This window comes from Palaemon carinicauda, chromosome 28, assembly GCF_036898095.1.
Source record: "Palaemon carinicauda isolate YSFRI2023 chromosome 28, ASM3689809v2, whole genome shotgun sequence".
NCBI classification, from domain to species: Eukaryota; Metazoa; Arthropoda; class Malacostraca; order Decapoda; family Palaemonidae; genus Palaemon; species Palaemon carinicauda.
The window spans coordinates 32,403,368-32,423,367 of NC_090752.1; the positions used below are offsets into that span (position 1 = coordinate 32,403,368).

Sequence of the window (20,000 nt, forward strand, 5' to 3'; positions counted from 1 at the left end):
ATATATATATATATATATATATATATACAGTATATATATATATATATATATATATATATATATATAAATATATATGTATGTGTATATATATATATATATATATATATATATATATATATACATATCTACTGTATATATAATGTGTGTGATATATCAAAGAAGATGAGCTGGGGGAGAGTGACAACTCCTCGCACTCAAGTTTTGGGGTGACTGAAAGTGCGTGGATGTACAACAATAGAGCTTAAAAGATGCGCTTTTGGAAGTATGTTTTGGAATAGAAGGATGGATGTATTGCCCTTGTGTGAGACAATGATAAAAGGGAAGCGTGCTGTGATGTTTCGTGAAGTGACAGGTAGAGTGGTTGAGTTTGAAAGGAGAAGAGCAAGAGAGGTTGTGGCTTTATTGCTGCCTGAATAGATGACAGATAAATTGAAGGAATGGAAAGAGGTATCATCTAGGAATTCTAGGTTAATGTTGGTAAGCGTTAGGTTGGGCTTTTGTTATTGCATATGGGCCAGGTTATGAGAAAAGTGAAGAAGGGCAAAATTAATTATGGATTGAATTAACTAGGGGTCTAGAAGGACTGGGTAGAAGGCATCATGTAGTTTTAATTGGTGACTTGTATGCCAGAGTGGGTGATGGAGAGGTAAAAAGTGTCCATAGGAAGTAAGGCGTACTAGGTGAAAATGAGTGGTGAGAGACAGGTAAATATATGCGTTGAACAAGTGCTGGGGATAAATAGTATTTACTTTTTTCGAAAAGAGTGATAATAACATGTATACATGGTAAGAGTGGAAAATGGAAGAGTATAAGAAAGGGGATTAATGGATTGTGTGTTGATAACAAGAAGGATGATTTGAAGATTTAAAGATCTGCATGTGTTTAGGGGTATGGCTAACGGTATGTCTGATCCCTTTTTGGTTGAAGGAAAATTAGTTGTAGCAAAACTGTGGGGAAATAGAGCAGGGGGATGTAAAATGGAGGTAGTGAAGGTTGAAGAGTTGAAAAAAATCAGAGGTAAAAAGTGAATATTAAGCAAGTTTGGAAGTGGCATATAAAAAGGTGAAAGGAAGAGACACTCGTGATCTAGAGGAGGAGTAGAACTTAGTAAAATTAAAAAAAATTTAGGATTGCAAGTGATACGGCTGACTGGAGGTGAGGATATTGATTAGGTCATATGTATGAAGAGTATAAGAAGGTCTGGAAAGAAGTGAAGAGACTAAGGAGGGGTGGATCGAGAAGTGAAGAGGCAGTGAAAGATGAAAATGGAAGATTGTTGAAAGAAAAGGAGGAAAGGAACAGGCGGGCTGGATATTTTGAAAGGTTGCTGAATGTTGGGGATAATTGGGAGGCAGATATAATTGCTTTTTCAGGTGTTGATGGGCCAGTGATGGGATATGAGAATGAGAGAGATTACAAGAGGAAGTGAAGAGAGCACTAGGTGAAATGAGAGTAGTTAAAGCACCGGATATGGATGGCGAGAGGGCTGAAATGTTGAAGGAAAGGGCTGGGACTATACATGAGGGGTTGGTGAGATTGTTTAATATATGTTTTATATTGTCAATGGAAGCAATGGACCGGGTAGGTGCATGTATTGTTCTGCTATATAAAGAAAAGGGAGAAGTGCATGCGTGATGTAAATCAAGGGGTATTAGTTTGTTGATTGTGGTTGGAAAAGTGTATGGTAGAGTGCTAATTCATAGGATTGGGGTTAAAATAGAGGATGCAATCTTAGAAGTACAAGGGGGTTCTAGAAGAGGTAGTGGATGTATGGATCAGATTTTTACAGTTAGGCAGATGTGCAAGAAATATTTAGCAAAAGGTAAGGGGGTGTATGCTGCATTTATGGATCTAAAGAAAGCATGTGATAGTGTTAATAGGGAGGCAACTTGTGATGAGGTTATATGGAATTAGTGGAAGCTTGTTGCAAGCAGTGAAGAGTTTATACATAGGCAGTAAAGGATGTGTTAGGATACAAAAGGAAGTGAATGAGTGATTTCCTGTAAGAATGGAACAGACTGGCATGTGTGATGTCACCATGGTTATTCAATTTGTTTGTTAATGAAGTTGTGAGAGATGTGAAAGCTCGAGTGCTTGGTTGAGGATTGAAACTGATAAATGAGAGTAATCATGAGTGGAAGGTGAATCTGTTGTTTCTTGCGGCTGATACAGTATTGATTACAGACTCGGAGGAGAAGCTGGGTCGATTAGTGACAGAGTTTGGGGGGGGGGGTGAGAGAAGGAAGTTGAGAGTTAATGTGGGTAAGAGTAAGGTTACGAGATGTAAGAGAAGGGAGGGTGGTACTAGGCTGAATGTCATGTTGAATGTAGAGTTACTTGACGAAGTAGATCAGTTTAAGTACTGGGGGTCTATTGTTGCTGCAAATGATGGAATAGAAGCAGATGTATGTCAGAAAGTGAATGTAAGGTGTTAGGGGCAGTGAAAGGAGTGGTAAGGAATGGAGGGTTAGGAATGAATGCAAAGAGAGTTCTGTATGAGAAAGTGATTGTACCAAGTGTCATGTATGGATCAGAGTTGTGGGGAATGAAAGTGATGGAAAGATAGATATTGAATGTTTCTGAGATGAAGTGTCTGAGGAGTATGGCTGGTGTATCTCAATTAGATAGGGTTAGGAATATAGAAGTTAGGGTTAAAACGGGTGTAAGAAATAAATTAGCAGCTAGAGTGGATATAATTGTGTTGAGATGATTTGGCCATGTAAAGAGAGAATGGAAAATGGTCGTCTGCTAAAGATGGTGATGAATTACAGGGGTTGATGTAAGAAATACAAGAGGAAGGCCAAGATTTGGTTGGATGGAGGGAAGGAAAAAAGTTCTAGGTGGTAGGATGATAAAAGCGAGAGAAGCAAAAAAGCATGTTAAAAATAGGAATGAATAGTGAGCAATTGTGACACAGTTCCGATGGGTCGCGCTGCTTCCTACGGTTGCCTTAGTGATCACTACGGTAGCAGCAGTAGGGGATTCAGCATACGAAGCTTCATTTGTAGTGGATATCGGGGGAGGGTGGGCTGTGGCACCCTAGCAGTATCAACCGAACTCGGCTGAATCCCCAGCCAGGCTGGGAGGAGCTAAAAAATAAAAATCCCCTTTTGCTTTTTTCATGTTGGCTACCCCCCAGAATTAGGGGAAGTGCCTTGGTATATGGATTATTACTACTACTACTGTACTACTAGCTTAGCTACAACTCTGGTTGGAAAAGCAGAATGCTACAAGCCCAAAGGCTCCAAAAAGGAAAGTAGCTGGATGACAAAAGGAAATAAGGGAATAGCAAATAAATTATATACGTACTGTATAGATAATGAAAAAAAAATTCTTGGAAATTAAAAAATATCAGTCATATATAGATTATAAAAAGGGACAGGGACTTGTGTCAACCTGTTAAAAAGAAAATAATTTACACAGATTGAAGTTCCTCTTATTCAGCCACCAAATTGGTAAGATCATTCCACAATCTGGTCACAGTTGGAATGAAACCCTTAAAAGGGCTATTTTGTGTTGAGCCTTATGATGGAGAAGGTAACACTTAGAATTAACTGCATACCTAGTGGCACATATAGGATGGCTCAGTTTGGGAAGATCTTAATGTAATGGATGAAGTGAATTATGAAAAATCTTATGCAACATGTAAAAAGAACTACAGTAAATGAACATGGTGCAAGAGATTAATATCCAGATCAGGGATAAGGAATTTAAAATCCTTTGGTGCTACCACAATGGCTAGTTGGCTAATTAGATTGGCTCCAATCCAGATTTCTGCTAGGCAGGATACAGGTCTGCCTGGATTTGGTCAGCTTGCATATCCCGTGGAAGCCTTGATTATCACAAAATGTTGAAGCTTTAGTCCGATCTCTCTATGGTGAGCTCGCTTAAGAGGCTTCTATTATAGGGAGTTTCTGCCCTATGTTCACTCTGTTTCAGTCAGCCTGTGGAACTGGTGAGGTCTGAATCTTTGGATCTATTGGACTCAGGGGAAGGATCGAGTGGGGTTCATTCCAACTGAGTCGAGTCTCACGGGTTTGGTGGTGGAGGATAGTTTGCAAAGGCAGCAGTTTCTATACAAATGGAGGAGAGGGACCTAGTAGAAAACCCTTGGGGATCCTGTGATAGATGTACCTTCTGGCCAGAGCCGAATATCTTTCAACATAAGAGTTTTTTCCATTCGATTTTATCAAATTTAAAAATCCTTTAGCACTTCAACAACATTATCAAAGTGGAGTTCAAAATCCCTAGCACTTCAGAATTTTTTCATAAAAGGAGAAGGAACTGGAAATACTCAAGGGGAAACACAGGGGCTAGTCAGTATTGTTCAAACAAAGGGCCTCATCAATGAAAATCTGGGATGTTCATGGCTTTCAAAATTACCTCTGTGTCACTGTTTTTCTCAACTATTAGAACTCTGGAACTTGGACTCCTTAGTAAGCCGGACGCTCAAAAAGGAAGTCGCACAAAAATCTATGGTTTCAAAATCCAGTACAGATTACTCAACATACCATAGAAAGACCTCCCCCCTCCAAGAGAACAACAATTGTTGACCTGTCTAGTCCCAACAATCATATCAAATGCGACGCATTCCTAATGAGGACCATCTTGCATAGTTGCCAATTACTACACAAAGCAGCTTGGACATACATTGTAGATCTCAAAGATGCCTATTGGCAAGTCATTATTGGCCAGTACTTCCAACCTTACCTAGAGTTTCAGCTCTGGAGGGGCACAGACAAGGTTCATGGCAATGTTTTTTGGGGCCTCAAAATTTGTTCTTTCACCATTTCAGCTGTACGTATCTCTATGTGGGGGTGGACATCTGTCCAGACATACAGTCTTGCAAACAGAATGAAGCTTGGATCAGAGCTCTTTTCAGGATATTCTAGACATAGTTCCAAATCTCAAAATATACCTGTTTGCAACAAAAGAGAACAAAGAGCTTCTGCGATGTATAGCTCCAAATAGGGATTCTCGTGGAGTGGCAAGAAATGCTTTAAATCGGGATGGGAACAGATTGTCGTCAATTTATCTATTTCCTCCAACAAGTTTGATTTAGAGGCCTTCAAATATTCTTCAGGACTTTTCAGGGACAGCTATGATAGTAGACTAGCTCCACTTTGGCCACTGTTCCACTATCTGAGACCAAGGTTATGCTCAAATTGGTCTGCAAAGCTGTATCAGAAGGTAAGGAATCGCATTATCTTAGTTTCCTCCTTTCTGACCCAGAACCTTCTTGGTTTTACCTTCCCATACGGTAGGGATTTCTCAGATCACAACACATTATTTCTGATGAGCTGCAAGTGGTCTTCATCCACTTGATAAAACCAATCAGTGTGGAAAGTATGGATAGCCTTTTTGAGGATTATGTGACATTGTTAAATAACCCTGCACTTCTTGGCTTTGTTTTTGGTTTGATTGTTTTGTGGATTGGAAGCTTATACCATCAACAACTTTGTCATACAAATAGGCATTTATAGAATATTCCAAGTGGGTATTTGGCATGGATTTAGTCTTGGACATGTTTCATAAGGTTCTTTGCATAACATCGACTATCACCATATATATCTACAGTATTTTGGTCTCTGGATAGGGTACTTGAAAAAAATATTAAAAAAAACTCTATTTTTTGATAACCTTAACCTCAGTTACAAGAGTCAGTATGCTTGTAGACTTTCGAGAGAGATCAGGAGATGATCACTATCATTCCAGGTTGTCACTTAATCCTGACCCCAGGTCTCCTATTTTTAGCCAAAAATATAAAACCTAGAGTTGGGAGATGATACCCTCTGTCTGGTATCCTCCTTGCAATTATACCTGCAGACTTCCATGCCTCCAAAAGGTAATTTGTTCCAGTCCCAGAAAGATAAGTCTCTTTCAACAGGGCTATCCATAGTCTAATGACCTCCCTTATTAAAAAAAAAAGTTGATCTTCTCTCCATCCCTAAATCCCACTATGTGAGAAAAATTGCTTCTCCGCTAGCATTTTTCGCTAATATGTAGTTTCAGGACATCAATAGTGTTATGGGTTTGTCTGGGTATAAAGTGTTAATTAAACACTACCAGAAATAAATCAAAGTGGTATAATATTCATGCGGGGTACTTAACTCATTTATGATTCCTACAAAAGGAACTCAGGAAGAAGAAGGATCATTTCAGCAAAGTCCTTCAAGAGAAGTTGGAGTCAGACTTGTTACTATTCTCTTCACATCTATACACACATTTCCTGTGGTTGTAGTCGGTTGTTATTGATGGTGCAGGAGTCTATAAAATTTTTACCTCTGGCATTAGTCTTTGGATACCACACAGCACATTATCTCCACCCTCCCCCCCCCCCCAAAAAAAAAAGGGGGATTTTGACGAAGGAAAAACCTATTTTTGGGGAAGTGTTGTGAGGTCTCCAAGACCCTCCCTCCTTCGAAGCCTCGTGCAGGGAAACAGAACAAGTGATTCTCACGAAGTTGGAATATGGTGGATGAGCAAAAGTTGGTACATAGGTAGCTTTGTCTTCAGCTGTAGTGATGATTATCGGTGATGACGTATCACTGATAGCTGCACAATTTCAGCATTGGAGGTGCTCAGTTGAGTTCAATAGTGGCTGAATTCACGGTCTCCCTTATACACTCTGAGTTCATGATTTGCACATTGATGCACTGAGCCTAGACCAGGGGACAGAATGTTTTTTTTTTTTTTTAGTAGTTATATCGTATTGGATTTCCTATTCTAGCCTTTCACAGGAAAGTCCCTGCAGACCACACAGCACCTCCCCAAAATTGTTAAAATCACTTTATTACTATTACTAGCCAAGCTACAACCCTTGTTGGATAAGGAAAATGTTACAAGCCAAGGGTTCCAACAAGAAAAGGAGCCCAAGTTGGGGACTTAGAAGAGAAGTAACAAATAAAATATATATGATAAAAAATAAAATTATAAAATATATCTAGATCAGTAAATTAGTCATATTAATAAACTATGAAATGAGATTCATGTCAACTTGTTCAACATTAAAGTATTTACAAGTTTAAACTTCTGAAGCTCTACCGATTCTACCACCTGGTTAGGAGAACCATTCCACAATCTGGTCACCTTTGGAAAATAAAAAATATTACTGTGTAGTAATGACCTTTCTAATAGAGAAGACTATCAGAATTAACTGCAAAACTAGTACTACATATAGGATGGAATATTCTCGAAAGATTTTAATTCAAAGAACAATCAGAATTATGAAAAATCTTAGACACCATGCACAAAGAAGTAACTGAATTACAGTTTCAGAGATCAACACCCAGATTAGGTATAAGTAATTTAACAAACTGCAAGTTCTTTCCAACAAAGTAAGATGAGAATCAGAAGCTAAAGACCACAAAAGAGAACACTATCCAAAATATGATAAATTAAAGAATTACCTCATGGCAAATTGATCACAAATTATCTTAAAAAAGATAATTTTGTGCAATTGAAGAAACAGACTGGACGCGTTTCTCTACAGTAAATTTGCTGTCAACGATCACGCTTAGTATTTTGAATTAATTTCAGAAAGTTAAAGAAACCTTGTCAATGCAAAAAAATTGGATGCTGAAGAGCTACTGTTCTAGAGCTACTTACAATCAACCTTTGAGTTTTATTAGGGTTCAACTTCATGCCCTCTGATTTAAAGCATTCGCAAATTTTAGCTAGATCTCTATTAAGGAATTCAGCAACCATAGGTCACATTCAGGAGATGAAATATATGAAAACAGAGTGGTATCAGGGTTAAACCGCACATAATGCATAAATAATACGAAAGGTAAAAGGGCAAAAACACTACCCCGGCGAACACAAGATATAATATTAAATTCATATTGTCACTACCCTTTGCAATCTATTGCTTAAAAAAACAATAATGATGCTAAGAAAAGACTCCCATACTCCCTGCTAAGATTGGAAACAAGAGCCTGTTGGTTAACAGTCAAAGGAAGCCATAAAATCAAGGCCAATCATACGAACTTGCTAACCGCAATCAAGAGATTCATGTACAAAATTGACAATTTTTAAGGATATTTTTGAAAGCCAAACTGAAATCTAAGAAAAAATTATTACCCTCAACATGCCTATCTGGAAGGTTTGTTAAAAGACGTTGAGAAAATTAAGATACTGTGAGAGTTATGGAAATTGACTGGTGATCCGCAAGGTTAGGGCTTTCAGAAACGCATTCACCTAATGGAGTAATATTATATGATTTATAAGGATCATTAATAGGTTTAGAGATTTTAAGTACTATGTAGGAATAATGAGTTGATAGAAATCAATATAGTCCTATCATTTAAAGATATCAATTCAAAAATACATCTGAAGTGTATTTATATCTCATTTTGCCACAAATAGGGTTTAATACGATAAAATTTACGTTCAAAGAAATGTTAAATATAAACTAAACTGAGAATAAAGAATTATATCTATCACTACCATGCACAGGGTTACTTCATTAATGAGTCAGCAGGTAACTCAACCTCTTTTGTCATTGATGCCCGATAGGAATCCCTATCACTTGTCTAAATATTTTATAGAAGTTGATATAGGAATTCCTTGTAATGCTTACTAATATATTCATCAAGTTATTTTCCTGATAATTATCTATACATGGTTATAACATCTTAATCTGAATGTAAAAGATTTTCAAACTAGAATTTATCATTTCCATATTTGCCTAATAATAAGATGTTTTTCGTTCTTTCAATGAAAAAGCTTAGCTGTGAAGCATATAAGAAATAAATTTCTTACAAAGATAAATGGAAACCCTTTGCTCCGTCTTGTTGAGACATGTAGGGGAAATACATGTTGAGTAAACAACAACTTACTCAAAGTTTGGTCTCCACCTTGAATCTTCATTCCTCTTTTGCCAAAGCCAAATGAATTTATTCATGATCTTTTATTCAGAGGATTTATTATATTGGCTAATACTAAGATTTTTTCCAGCTCAGTCTTATTGCAGAAAGATCTATAGCTTCTATTTCCTCAATATGTATAGGTTTTAAAGCAATGTATTCAGGTTAATTTGGGTAAAATTAGTACCTAGTTCGATACGAGTTCATCGAAGGATCGTTCGGTGGTGATGTTGTAAAGCGTACTGAAATTAATAGGATATACTGTACCTTATTTTTTTTATATGACTGTCATGATGATTGTTAAATATAGTAATAGATTATATTTTGATATCTATTTTCATAATCCAATTATGATCTGCCCCCTTTTATGTTTTATCTATCTTAACATATTTATCTAGAATTAAATCAAGAATAATCATATCTTTTTCTACTTTAGTATTTAGTATTGTATTTGAATTTGATAGGAATTCTATGAAAATCAGGGATGAAATATATGGAATGTTTCTCATAGTACTACGATACTGCTTTACATGAATAAAGTTCACCAAGAAAAAGTTCCTGATATCAGAAAAATTGACAAGATAAGATTTTGAATTATTACTGCATGTGTGTCCGCTAGTCCTCATGCATTAAAAATGTTGAAATTTTCTCTATTCATTTAAGATGCGCCATACGTAAGTCCAGTTCACCGACGACGTCGCAGTGCTAAAAGTGCTAGAAGAGTGTCTGCTGCATTACTGTCTGGAAGTCCTGCTGCTGGAACCATTCACACAAGCTTATCTGATGAAGTTCTTATTCACTGGGAGAATAAAACAATTCAACAGATCTACTTCATCAAAATTGCTCAGGTAATATTGAATGCTGGCATTATTCACTTTTGCTGTATTTACTTTTTCAAATCGAACTCCAAAATTTTCATATATATATATATATATATATATATATATATATATATATATATATATATATATACCTATATATATATATATATATATATATATGTGTGTGTGTATATATATATATATTTATATATATATATATACCTATATATATATATATATATATATATATATATATATATATATTTATATATATATATTTATTTATATATATGTATATATATATATATATATATATATATATATATATATATATTTATATATATATATATATATATATATAAATGATTACCTATATATATATATATATATATATATATATATATATCTACCTCATACTTAGGATCGAACGCTGGCCCCTTCTAATGAAAGGCCCGGTTGAAACCAGCCATGCCACGAGAGGCCTTTCATTAGAAGGGGCCAGTGTTCGATCCCAAGTATGAGGTAGAAATTTATTTCTATTTGAATACGATGTTGTGTTGATATATATCCATATTGACTCATTAGGGGTAATTTGAATGAATTACTACCAATTGTGTCACGTGGTGGGCCAGGAAGTCGGGTAAAACTCGCTGGTAAGAGACTGATGTCTCGCCAGGTAAATCCTTAACAGCTGGGTAGCGTTAGGTTCTGATTTCTTTTATGTCCTCTCATGGTATGGTTGGTTTCGACCTGGCCTTTCATTAGAAGGGGCCAGCGTTCGATCCCAAGTATGAGGTAGAAATTTATTTCTATTTGAACACGATGTTGTGTTGTTATATATCCATATTGACTCATTAGGGGTAATTTGAATGAATTACTACCAATTGTGTCACGTGGTGGGCCGGGAAGTCGGGTAAAACTCGCTGGTAAGAGACTGATGTCTCGCCAGGTGAATCCTTAACTGCTGGGTAGCGTTAGGTTCCAAATTTTTTTATGGCCTCTCGTGGCATGGTTGGTTTCGACCTGGCCTTTCATTAGAAGGGGCCAGTATTCGATCCCAAGTATGAGGTAGAAATTTATTTTCATTTGAACACGATGTTGTGTTGATATTTATCCATATATATATATATATATATATATATATATATATGTGTGTGTGTGTGTGTGTGTATATATATATATATACATATATATATATATATATATATATATATATATATATATATATATATCAAAATTTTAGTTTTATCTGACAGATATTATTTTCCTCTTACTCATTTGAAGACCAAACTAAGGCAGAAAATGATTTGCAGATGGTTGGAAGCGCATAGAACCATTGGATGACACATAATATTGTACTTTTTGCATAAAAAATCCCTTATACCTATGAGAGTTCAGAAATTTTACCACTAACTAACAGTATTTCTCAGTAATTATACATTTTCATCAGTTCCTCCCGTGCTAATATACAGTATACTGTACACCTTACTTGCTCTTTATATGGTAACCTTTAGGCCTACAGTATTAAAACATGAAACCAGAATTCTTGAGATAATATTCATTATTTTAATATTTACCCAAAATTCATTATGCTATGTATCTTGCAAGAGCATTTTGGTTGACAAACTTGAAAATTAGACGATTGGCAGTGAATTTGCATGACTAGCTCTCCTATTCCTATATCTTGAACCACAATTACACTTCATGGCTTCAAGAGGGCACCATATTGATTTCTTCATTATTTTTCTGTCCCAACATCAATGAAAGTTGGGCCAGTATTGAAATAACAAATTTTATATTAAAAATTCTGTTATTTCCGTATGTCTTACCCAACATGCATTGTGCTAATTCTGACAATGTCTGGAAGATGGTAGTGGCAAACAATAGGACTGTCTATAGAATTCAACTTTGCTATACGAGATAAATATCAAAAATATACTGTTAGACTTTTGCCCTGCATTCCACCATCAGAAGACTTGTCGCAAGTCAATCTGATGTTGATAGAGGACTCATAACTCCTCATCCAATTCCATTAAATGGTGAGAAGATCGGAAAAGCAAGAACTACCTTCACCTTAAGAGTATCTCCCCATCACCAAGATATAACCAACCAGAACCAAAGACATTCTATAAAGAAGTCAAGGGACAAACCTAACCAACCTAAAGTCGCTTTATTCAATCGTCTAATAAAAACAAAGGAAAAAATATATTACTTAATCTAAAACATTTTCTGCCACAATAATGGGACCTTTTAGGGGAAGAATTTGCAGAAATTAGGTGGAGAAGTCAAACATCTTTAGTCACGCATTTAAACCTTGAGGGAAGGAAGATTTAAACTCATCTAAGGTGAACTCTTCATGATAAATGATACAGTAATGTGTCAGGCACCAACCAATGAGGCACCTTGGGGCAGCAAATCTCCTTTTTTCTGCTTGTTGATTGTCTTCACTTGGATTTCACATGGCAATATGACCAGACCAGGTTAACTTGCTGTCAAAATCTTTCCAAAGACTTAACTTCCGTATCATATGGAATAAGACAAATTTTTCACTTTATGTTGTGGACTACTTTCCTCAAGAGTGCTTCTGATAAGTTTAACAGCCAGGGTTTCATAGGTAGAAAATAAAAAATCCTTCTCCTTCCCCATTTACTGATCCCATCAACTGATCTTTTAGAATAATTGCATGCATATGTTACACCATATGGGGTAACATAGATAGCAGAGTCATTAGTGAACAATGTGCCCTGGACTGGTGGAGAGAAAGATTTAACATCACTATCAATAGCCACAGCAAAATAAGTGACACTGAGGGTGCTACCTTGGGGATATTCTTTTCCAATTCATAAGTGCTTGACAAGGTATTGCCGAATCAATGGTTTTATTATTATTATTATTATCATTATTATTATTATTATTATTATTATTATTATTATTATTATTATTATTATTATTACTTGCTAAGCTACACCCTAGTTTGAAAAGCAAGATGCTATAAGCCCCGGGCTCTAACAGGGAAAATAACCCAGTGAGGAAAGGAAGCAAGGAAAAATAAAATTTTTAAGGAGATTAACAACATTAAAATAAATATCTACCATATAAACTATAAAAACTTTAACAAAACAAGATGAAGAGAGACAAGACTGAACAGCGTGCCCGAGTGTACCCTCAAGCAAGAGAACTCTAACCCAAGACAGTGGAAGACTATGGTACAGAGGCTAGAGCACTACCCAAAACTAGAGAACAGTGGCTTGGTTTTGGAGTGTCCTCCTCCTAGAAGAGCTGATCATATCTAAAGTCTCTCTTTTACCCTTAACAAGAGGAAAGTGGCCACTGAATAATTACAGTTCAGTAACTCCTTGGGTGAAGAAGAATTGTTTGGTAATCTCAGTGTTGTCAGGTGTATGGGGACAGAGGAGAATAAGGAAATAGTAGGCCAGACTATTCTCTGTGTCTGTGTGTGTAGGCAAAGGGAAAATAAACCGTAAACACCAATTAATCCATCAGGAGGTATAAGTGCTGAGCAAGAAACAAAACATCAATCAATAGAAGAAATACAAGCCCTACTACATAGCCCCAGGTCTCTGCAACCTTCCAATTTTGTAAACTCCACAAGAACTAACTTCAGCATAAAAAATACTACTGCTGTGGTCAAGAATGATAGAAAACATATGAAAAAGAAAATAAGCAATTACGATATTGTATTAAAATAACTTTAAAACCATAACAAGAAAATGTACCTTTGCATAAATAAAATTGTGGTTTAACAACACTTTATATTACTATTACTGATACTTAACTTTCCAAACTATTCCTACCATAGTTAGTTAGTTAACTGTCCTCTATCTCTTTTCATCCATCTTTCCCATCAGCTAAAATAGATAGAAAAATAATTCCATTTCATGAAGCTGTTAACTATCATCAAACGACCCCATAGTATCATAAGCCTTTTCGAGACCAGAAATATACATTGTTTGACAATGGTTTAGTAGAGAATCCTTGCTGGAATTGGGTTGTTTGTCTAATTAAGAGACCTAGTGCAGATTAACTTTGTCTGAAACCAAACCAAATAGATTATAGTAAACCCTTTTCTCTAGCGACCGCATTAACCTCATATTTACTATCTTTTGAAATTACTTGCTGACACTGATTGTCAGCAATATTGACCTATAGATGTTAAAATGATTAGGATTTTTGAGAAGTTTCCTAAATGGAACAAAAATAGCGATGTTCCTATATATGTTAAAATGATTAGGATTTTTAAGAAGTTTCCTAAATGGAACAACAATAGCAATGTTCCTAAAAGGAGGATAATGTCAGCAACCTATATTTTGTTAAGAATCTACATTATGGGGTCAGTTGCTTGATGCCAGCTCTCCAATGTTTTCTATCAAAGGCATCCTCTTCCACTATACCTCTTCTCTCCATATTACACTTTACCTTATGTCGCCATCTAATTCTCTGCCCTCCTGTTGATCTTCTCCCCCTAAAGAGTTCCTCCCAATCCCTCTTCATTCCTTCCCCACCATCCATCCACAACACGTGCCCATACCATTTCAGTTGTGACACTCTTGTCATCTCTGTAATCTTTACTACTCCTGCCATTCTTCATATTTCATCATTTTCCAATCTTTCAAGAAGTGATATTCCCATAATCCTCCTCAGAAATCTCATCTCTATTCTCGCAAACCTTGCTTCCTCTTTTCGTCTTAAAGCCCAAGTTTCAGATCCATACATTACCACTGGTCTTATTACTGCGCTAAAGATCTTGGCTTATTTCTTGATTGGCATTTATGACCACATACCACTCCTGCTTCCTCCCTCCACTTTCTACATGCTGCTTTTATCCTATTCTCAACTTAAGCCTCACATGTTTGAAATGCTATAGTGTAAAGTAGGCATCTGGTTAAAAGGAAAGTTGTAGACCTTTAGCACCCAACAGAGTCTACGTTCTTGCATCTAACATATCAATGTGGTTGAAAAAGAGAGAATTTCCTCATAAGGGATTTCCAGGCGGAATGAATCATTGTTCAGATCCGGTAGCCATTGTATTCCTTTTCCTGTCCTTCGGCCACTTGTCACACGAAAGCAATATTTAGAATGTTTAAAGCTATCTTGGAAACTAACATTCTTTGTAACCACCACGGTTGTATTCATTTTCTAAACTTAATTAGTGTTTAGTTTTACTGACAGAAGCCTTTGAAGTTTCAGCAAAAAGGTAAAATTATCCCTATTTGAGCCCTGCTCCTAAATTAGATATTGTCCGGTTAGATTTAGCAATTGACCAAAATAAAGGAACCAAAAAGATTCTTGCATTTTGTGTCTATTCACAGATATATTCAATAGGAATACAAATGTCCTCTATTGTTGATCATCGTCAGAGAAGGCATTGGCTTTTTCACTGGCTCTTATTATCTATGTGCGGACCAAGCGCTTAAAAGATCAAAACATTTCTGATATTTTTTATTCCATAAACGATACCTGGTCCAAACCAAACCCATCACCAAACTATTAAAGGTAACATATAGCGAGGAATCTTCAAAGAAGTTAGCCTCTGCTTTATGTGACCATGAAGTCTGATCCTTGACCACACCAATTAAATGAGAAAAGTTAAAATATTACTCAGGTGAACGCTTAAAAAGAATCTCACCCACGTGATTAGAAATAGCTCTTTTGGGTTCATTACCGGTGTTAAAATGAAATATCCTAATTGGGAAAAAAATATTTTCCTTTTACACTTTTCCTGCTGTCTCATTGAACTCGTTTCTCATAACCTTGGAAGCCTTGCGCTCAAAAAGGTCGAGATGAATTAACCACTACTTCAGATTTATGTATACCATTCGATTTAACTTTTGGAATCTGTCTAGCATCAAAAAAAAAAAAAAAAAAAAAATGATGAGCCCCAACCAACCTCAGTCATGCTCTTTCTCCAATATAAAAAATGGAGGGGCAATTACAGGTGTTTTTACTAGTCATTTTGACTAGCAGACACCACTTGATTTACTCCTGTAGCAGCGGGAATATGTTTCTATATAGTCGTACTGAAAACATTCCACATCTGGAGAAAATTTAAGAATAGAACAAGTCTCACTCATTAAATGTCATTTCTCTTCTCAACATGCGGTAGATTCAGGAGATCTAAGAGTGTGATACTTGAAGCGTATGTCGTAGGCATAACACGCAAGCAACCTATATGCACTAGAAGTGCAACACATAGTACTCAAGCAATTGGTGTGATAATTCCTGGCAGGATTAGTGCTACAATCTGAGGTGCAATTGATGCAAGTGCAATCAGCGTAAGATTCAGAGGGAAGAATAACAATGGACCTATTAGCCCCATTATCATAAGAGATATTGACGGAACTATCACACAAATGCATCTTTCTTATCATCTTGTTGTGGGATTTTGGATCAATAACAGCATGATTAAGAAGAGTGTGACTTACAGGCACTTGCAGTGCTCATAATGAATACTGAGTAACTCAAAATGCAGTGCTCACAAACTAAAATTACAAGGAAGCCAGAGATATTGGCACTCATAATAATCTTGAATCATCTCAGCAATGCCTACATGCATTATCAGCTGCCTTGGAGAGATACAGTCCAAAATCTTCATGACCCAAGGGTCACAGACTATACTGATTTCATAAAAAAATAATTACAAGCACTTTGCTCACGCTTGAATTTCACCAAAGTAAAATTAGCAAAGTGAAGTACAATACACTTCCACTTCGAAACTACTCTTAATTAATTCAACATATACCTGAGGAATTGAAATATTTCTAGTACCCCAGTCACTACAGTATGACTTCTTGAATATGGGAACCTTTATCTGCTACTTTAAAAGCAAAATTTTTCACAATAATATGAGTGAGTACTATTGGTTCACGCTAGTCTAATCTCTAAGTATGTTTTACTGTGAGGCCAAAAACCTTTAGACTAAAAAGAAGACCTTTCAAATCCGACAGGTGTATATATATTCTGTCATGATCCAATATGCGTAGCCTTGAATATTTAAACCCTCTGATGATGTGATGACAAATTTGGTTCTTCTCCAGTTCAGTTCACATAACTATAGGGAAAATATATTTGGCTTTCTAATGCAATTTTCAGTTTCATTCTATCTTTATTCTTTTATTAGTTATACTAAGACATGTAAACATGAGTAGGTTGACAAACGACATCATTGCTCACCATAATAGATGGGTTTGACTTCAACTTTGTCACGGTCGGAATCACCATAGGGCTAAAAAACTCCCAAGATTTCTAATTTTTCAATCACCTCTCTCATCATTTAGATGATGCCTGAGGTTCATCTACTTAATCTGGCAATACTTGATGAAATCAGAAGTCTAGCCATGGTTTCTACCAAAGAATAAAATAAATACAGTATGAAAATTTTAAGTTTATTTCGGCTTTGAAGCGAGCGCTAGCAACCTAAACTACAAGTAAAAGTTTGACTTTCAAGGTGAAGGGTCACAGAATGATCTAGAGGACAGGTCAAAGGCATTTAAGATTGAGATAGGGAAAAGAGATCCCTAGAATGATTAAGCTACATAATTAGGATTACAAATCTTTTTACAGACTACACACATTATTATTTCAGAATATATAAATTCTATATTAAGTTAAAATCTAACAGCACCCCCCCCCCAAAAAAAAAAAAAAAAAAAAAAAAACTCTTGATAAATGGTGTAAAAATCCTTCGAAACGAAAGTTACACCACCAAACTGTTAAGAAACTAAATAAAGGTGGAAGCCATGTAGGGTAGTATGAATTCTCAAAACACAGATACGAGAGGACTAATCACAAAAACCTATACCTAATAATCTCATTTTCAGTTTGTCAAAGAAGGTATGTTTGCAAAATGTATACACTAATAAACTACTCCCTTCAAAATTGTCACTACCTGAAGGATATAAATATAACCAGTAACCTGTCTTTAAGGTCTTTTGGTACTATTACATGAAGATTCAAGATATATTAATAAATTTTGTGTACTGTATACTGTACTGTATTTCTAAATGCATTAGTGGGCTGATGTTAGGCTTTAAGATAGTTTTTAGTTATCATCTTTCAAGCTCATAATCTCAAAATTAGGTTACTTTATCAAACAAGTGTGTAGTGTACGTGTAATAATATGGGTATACGATAAATCAGGCAACTAAACTCTAAAATACAACCTCTAAAAACTCAAATAAAAGCCTGTTTACCGATAAAAATTATTAACATTGCTTATTTCACATCACAGAACCAGTGCAGTTCTACAAGCGGACTAAACATTCCAAGGGACATGGAAAATGTACACTTACCACCTAGGTTAAGGTAAGAGAAAGTAACAGTTCTAAAGTCATATCATTTGAATCCTTCCCTATTCATCTACATACAGTTCATGTAAAACAGATTGAAAAAAAAACTTTCTTAAGAAATATTTAAGAACACCCTCTATGCCTTGCACAATAAAGAGAAAAGCATATATAAAACGTATGAGTTCTCTTCAATCTCCTTTGTCATTTTCTCCTCCTTAACTCTTTATAGATGTATGTATCTTTTTCAATGATTTCCTATGCCTTCCTACAAGTTTTTATTTTCTTCATAATCCTGGATCTACTGTTTTACTGACTTACATAAGATATCCAGACCACAACAGTTTGTGGTCATACTATTTCCATATCTTCCCCATATTTTTTGTTATTATCAATATTTCTACTGCAATGAGTGAAGACCATCACACGTCTTCACTCTCTCTAGTAAAGAGAAATTTCCAATTTACCAATATTCTAGCAGTGTCTTTCAACTCTATTATTTGTAACTTAGTCTTTTTCTTATTTCGAATATCCTGATGTTTTTTTCAGAGTGAACCTACAGATGGGAAACAACCAAATGTTCATGAAGGCCTTCAATTGTGAGAAGAAGTCTAATCCAAAGATGAAGCCAGAAGGTGGTATATGTTTCTATAATCCAACAGGGCATGAAGAGAAAGGAAACCAAGAACCTTCTGTTGTTGCAGCTTGACAAGGACTGACCTATCAAATCAATTCATAAGGAATTTATCAATTGTCAAGAGGCTTAGCCTTTCCACCAACAACACATATTTCAAAAAGGAATGTCACAGTATTATAGTACAGTATCATAATACCAGACCATTAAGTTATAATATTTAACATTAATAAGGTTGACCTCTTAAATGATAAACTTTATTTTGAATTACCGTTTTATAGTTATGGTATATTTCTGTTTTATAATATTATCAAGGCCAAACATATAAGCAAATACTTACATACTATACATATATATATATATATATGTGTGTGTATATATATATATATATATATATATATATATATATATATATATATATATATATGTGTGTGTGTGTGTGTGTGTGTGTGTGTGTGTGTACAAAATATAAAAATCTTGTAAGCAATACAGCATTGCCGTAATAATACAGTCCAACACTGTAATATGAATACAGTATAATACTATAAGTTTCCTAAATATAACAAGATGTGTATCGAAAGTGACTTCTCAAGTTGAAAGGTTTTCGTCCAACATAGTTAGTCTAAGCATCAACTTCAAGCACCCACCCTTCACTATTTTCATTCTGCTGGCATCGCTACTGCTAGTAAGCTAGCCCTGGCATGCATAAGAAATTCCTACTGCTAGTTCCAGATGAAAAGCTTTTGAAAAGGAGGATTTGCTGGCTATTTATTTTGCATCTTATTCAAATCATTCTTATTTCATTGCACGGACATATTCTTATCTTTGAGAATTTTCAAGTTGCAGGGTGTTATCTATGGGAATAACTTATTAATATTCTCTCTCTCTCTCTCTCTCTCTCTCTCTCTCTCTCTCTCTCTCTCTCTCTCTCTCTCTCTCTCTCTCTCTCATAATTTGTCATAACTTTCTTATTTGTTCATATAATTTTGATTTAATGAAGTTCTTTATCAAACAATATGATAAATTGTGATGTCAGATAATTCCAAATCCACCTACAAATATTTGTATTTGATTTTAAATATTCATTGCTTTATTCTCCCCGACTTTCTACATAATATTACGGCAAATCTCAGGTGTGGTCGGGTGGGTAAATGCTATCCAAGGGATATATGGTGGCGACTAAATATAAATGAGAAACATAAAGCATAAGAAATTAGAAAACATATTAAGTTTTATAAGTTGCAATAAAAAGCCTGATGAAAAATACTGTGATAACACAGTAATAAAGATATAATTTCCATTCTCTATATAAAATAAGTTAGCATTTATATAATTTTTTAATGATATTATAATTGTTTATGCTTTAAACTTATGA

The 20,000-nt window shown here is 35.3% G+C and overlaps 1 protein-coding gene across 1 annotated transcript in view; it reads left to right on the forward strand.

The window, feature by feature from the left end:
- Positions 1–18,982, forward strand: part of LOC137621489 (endothelin-converting enzyme homolog) — a 110,775-nt gene extending 91,793 nt beyond the window's left edge. The window contains exons 19-21 of the mRNA XM_068351826.1: positions 9,531–9,715; positions 17,937–18,010; positions 18,541–18,982. Of these exons, the coding sequence (XP_068207927.1) occupies positions 9,531–9,715; positions 17,937–18,010; positions 18,541–18,700 (419 nt within the window). The 3' untranslated portion in view covers positions 18,701–18,982. The remainder of the gene's footprint in view (positions 1–9,530; positions 9,716–17,936; positions 18,011–18,540) is intronic.
- The last annotated feature ends 1,018 nt before the right edge of the window (positions 18,983–20,000 follow it).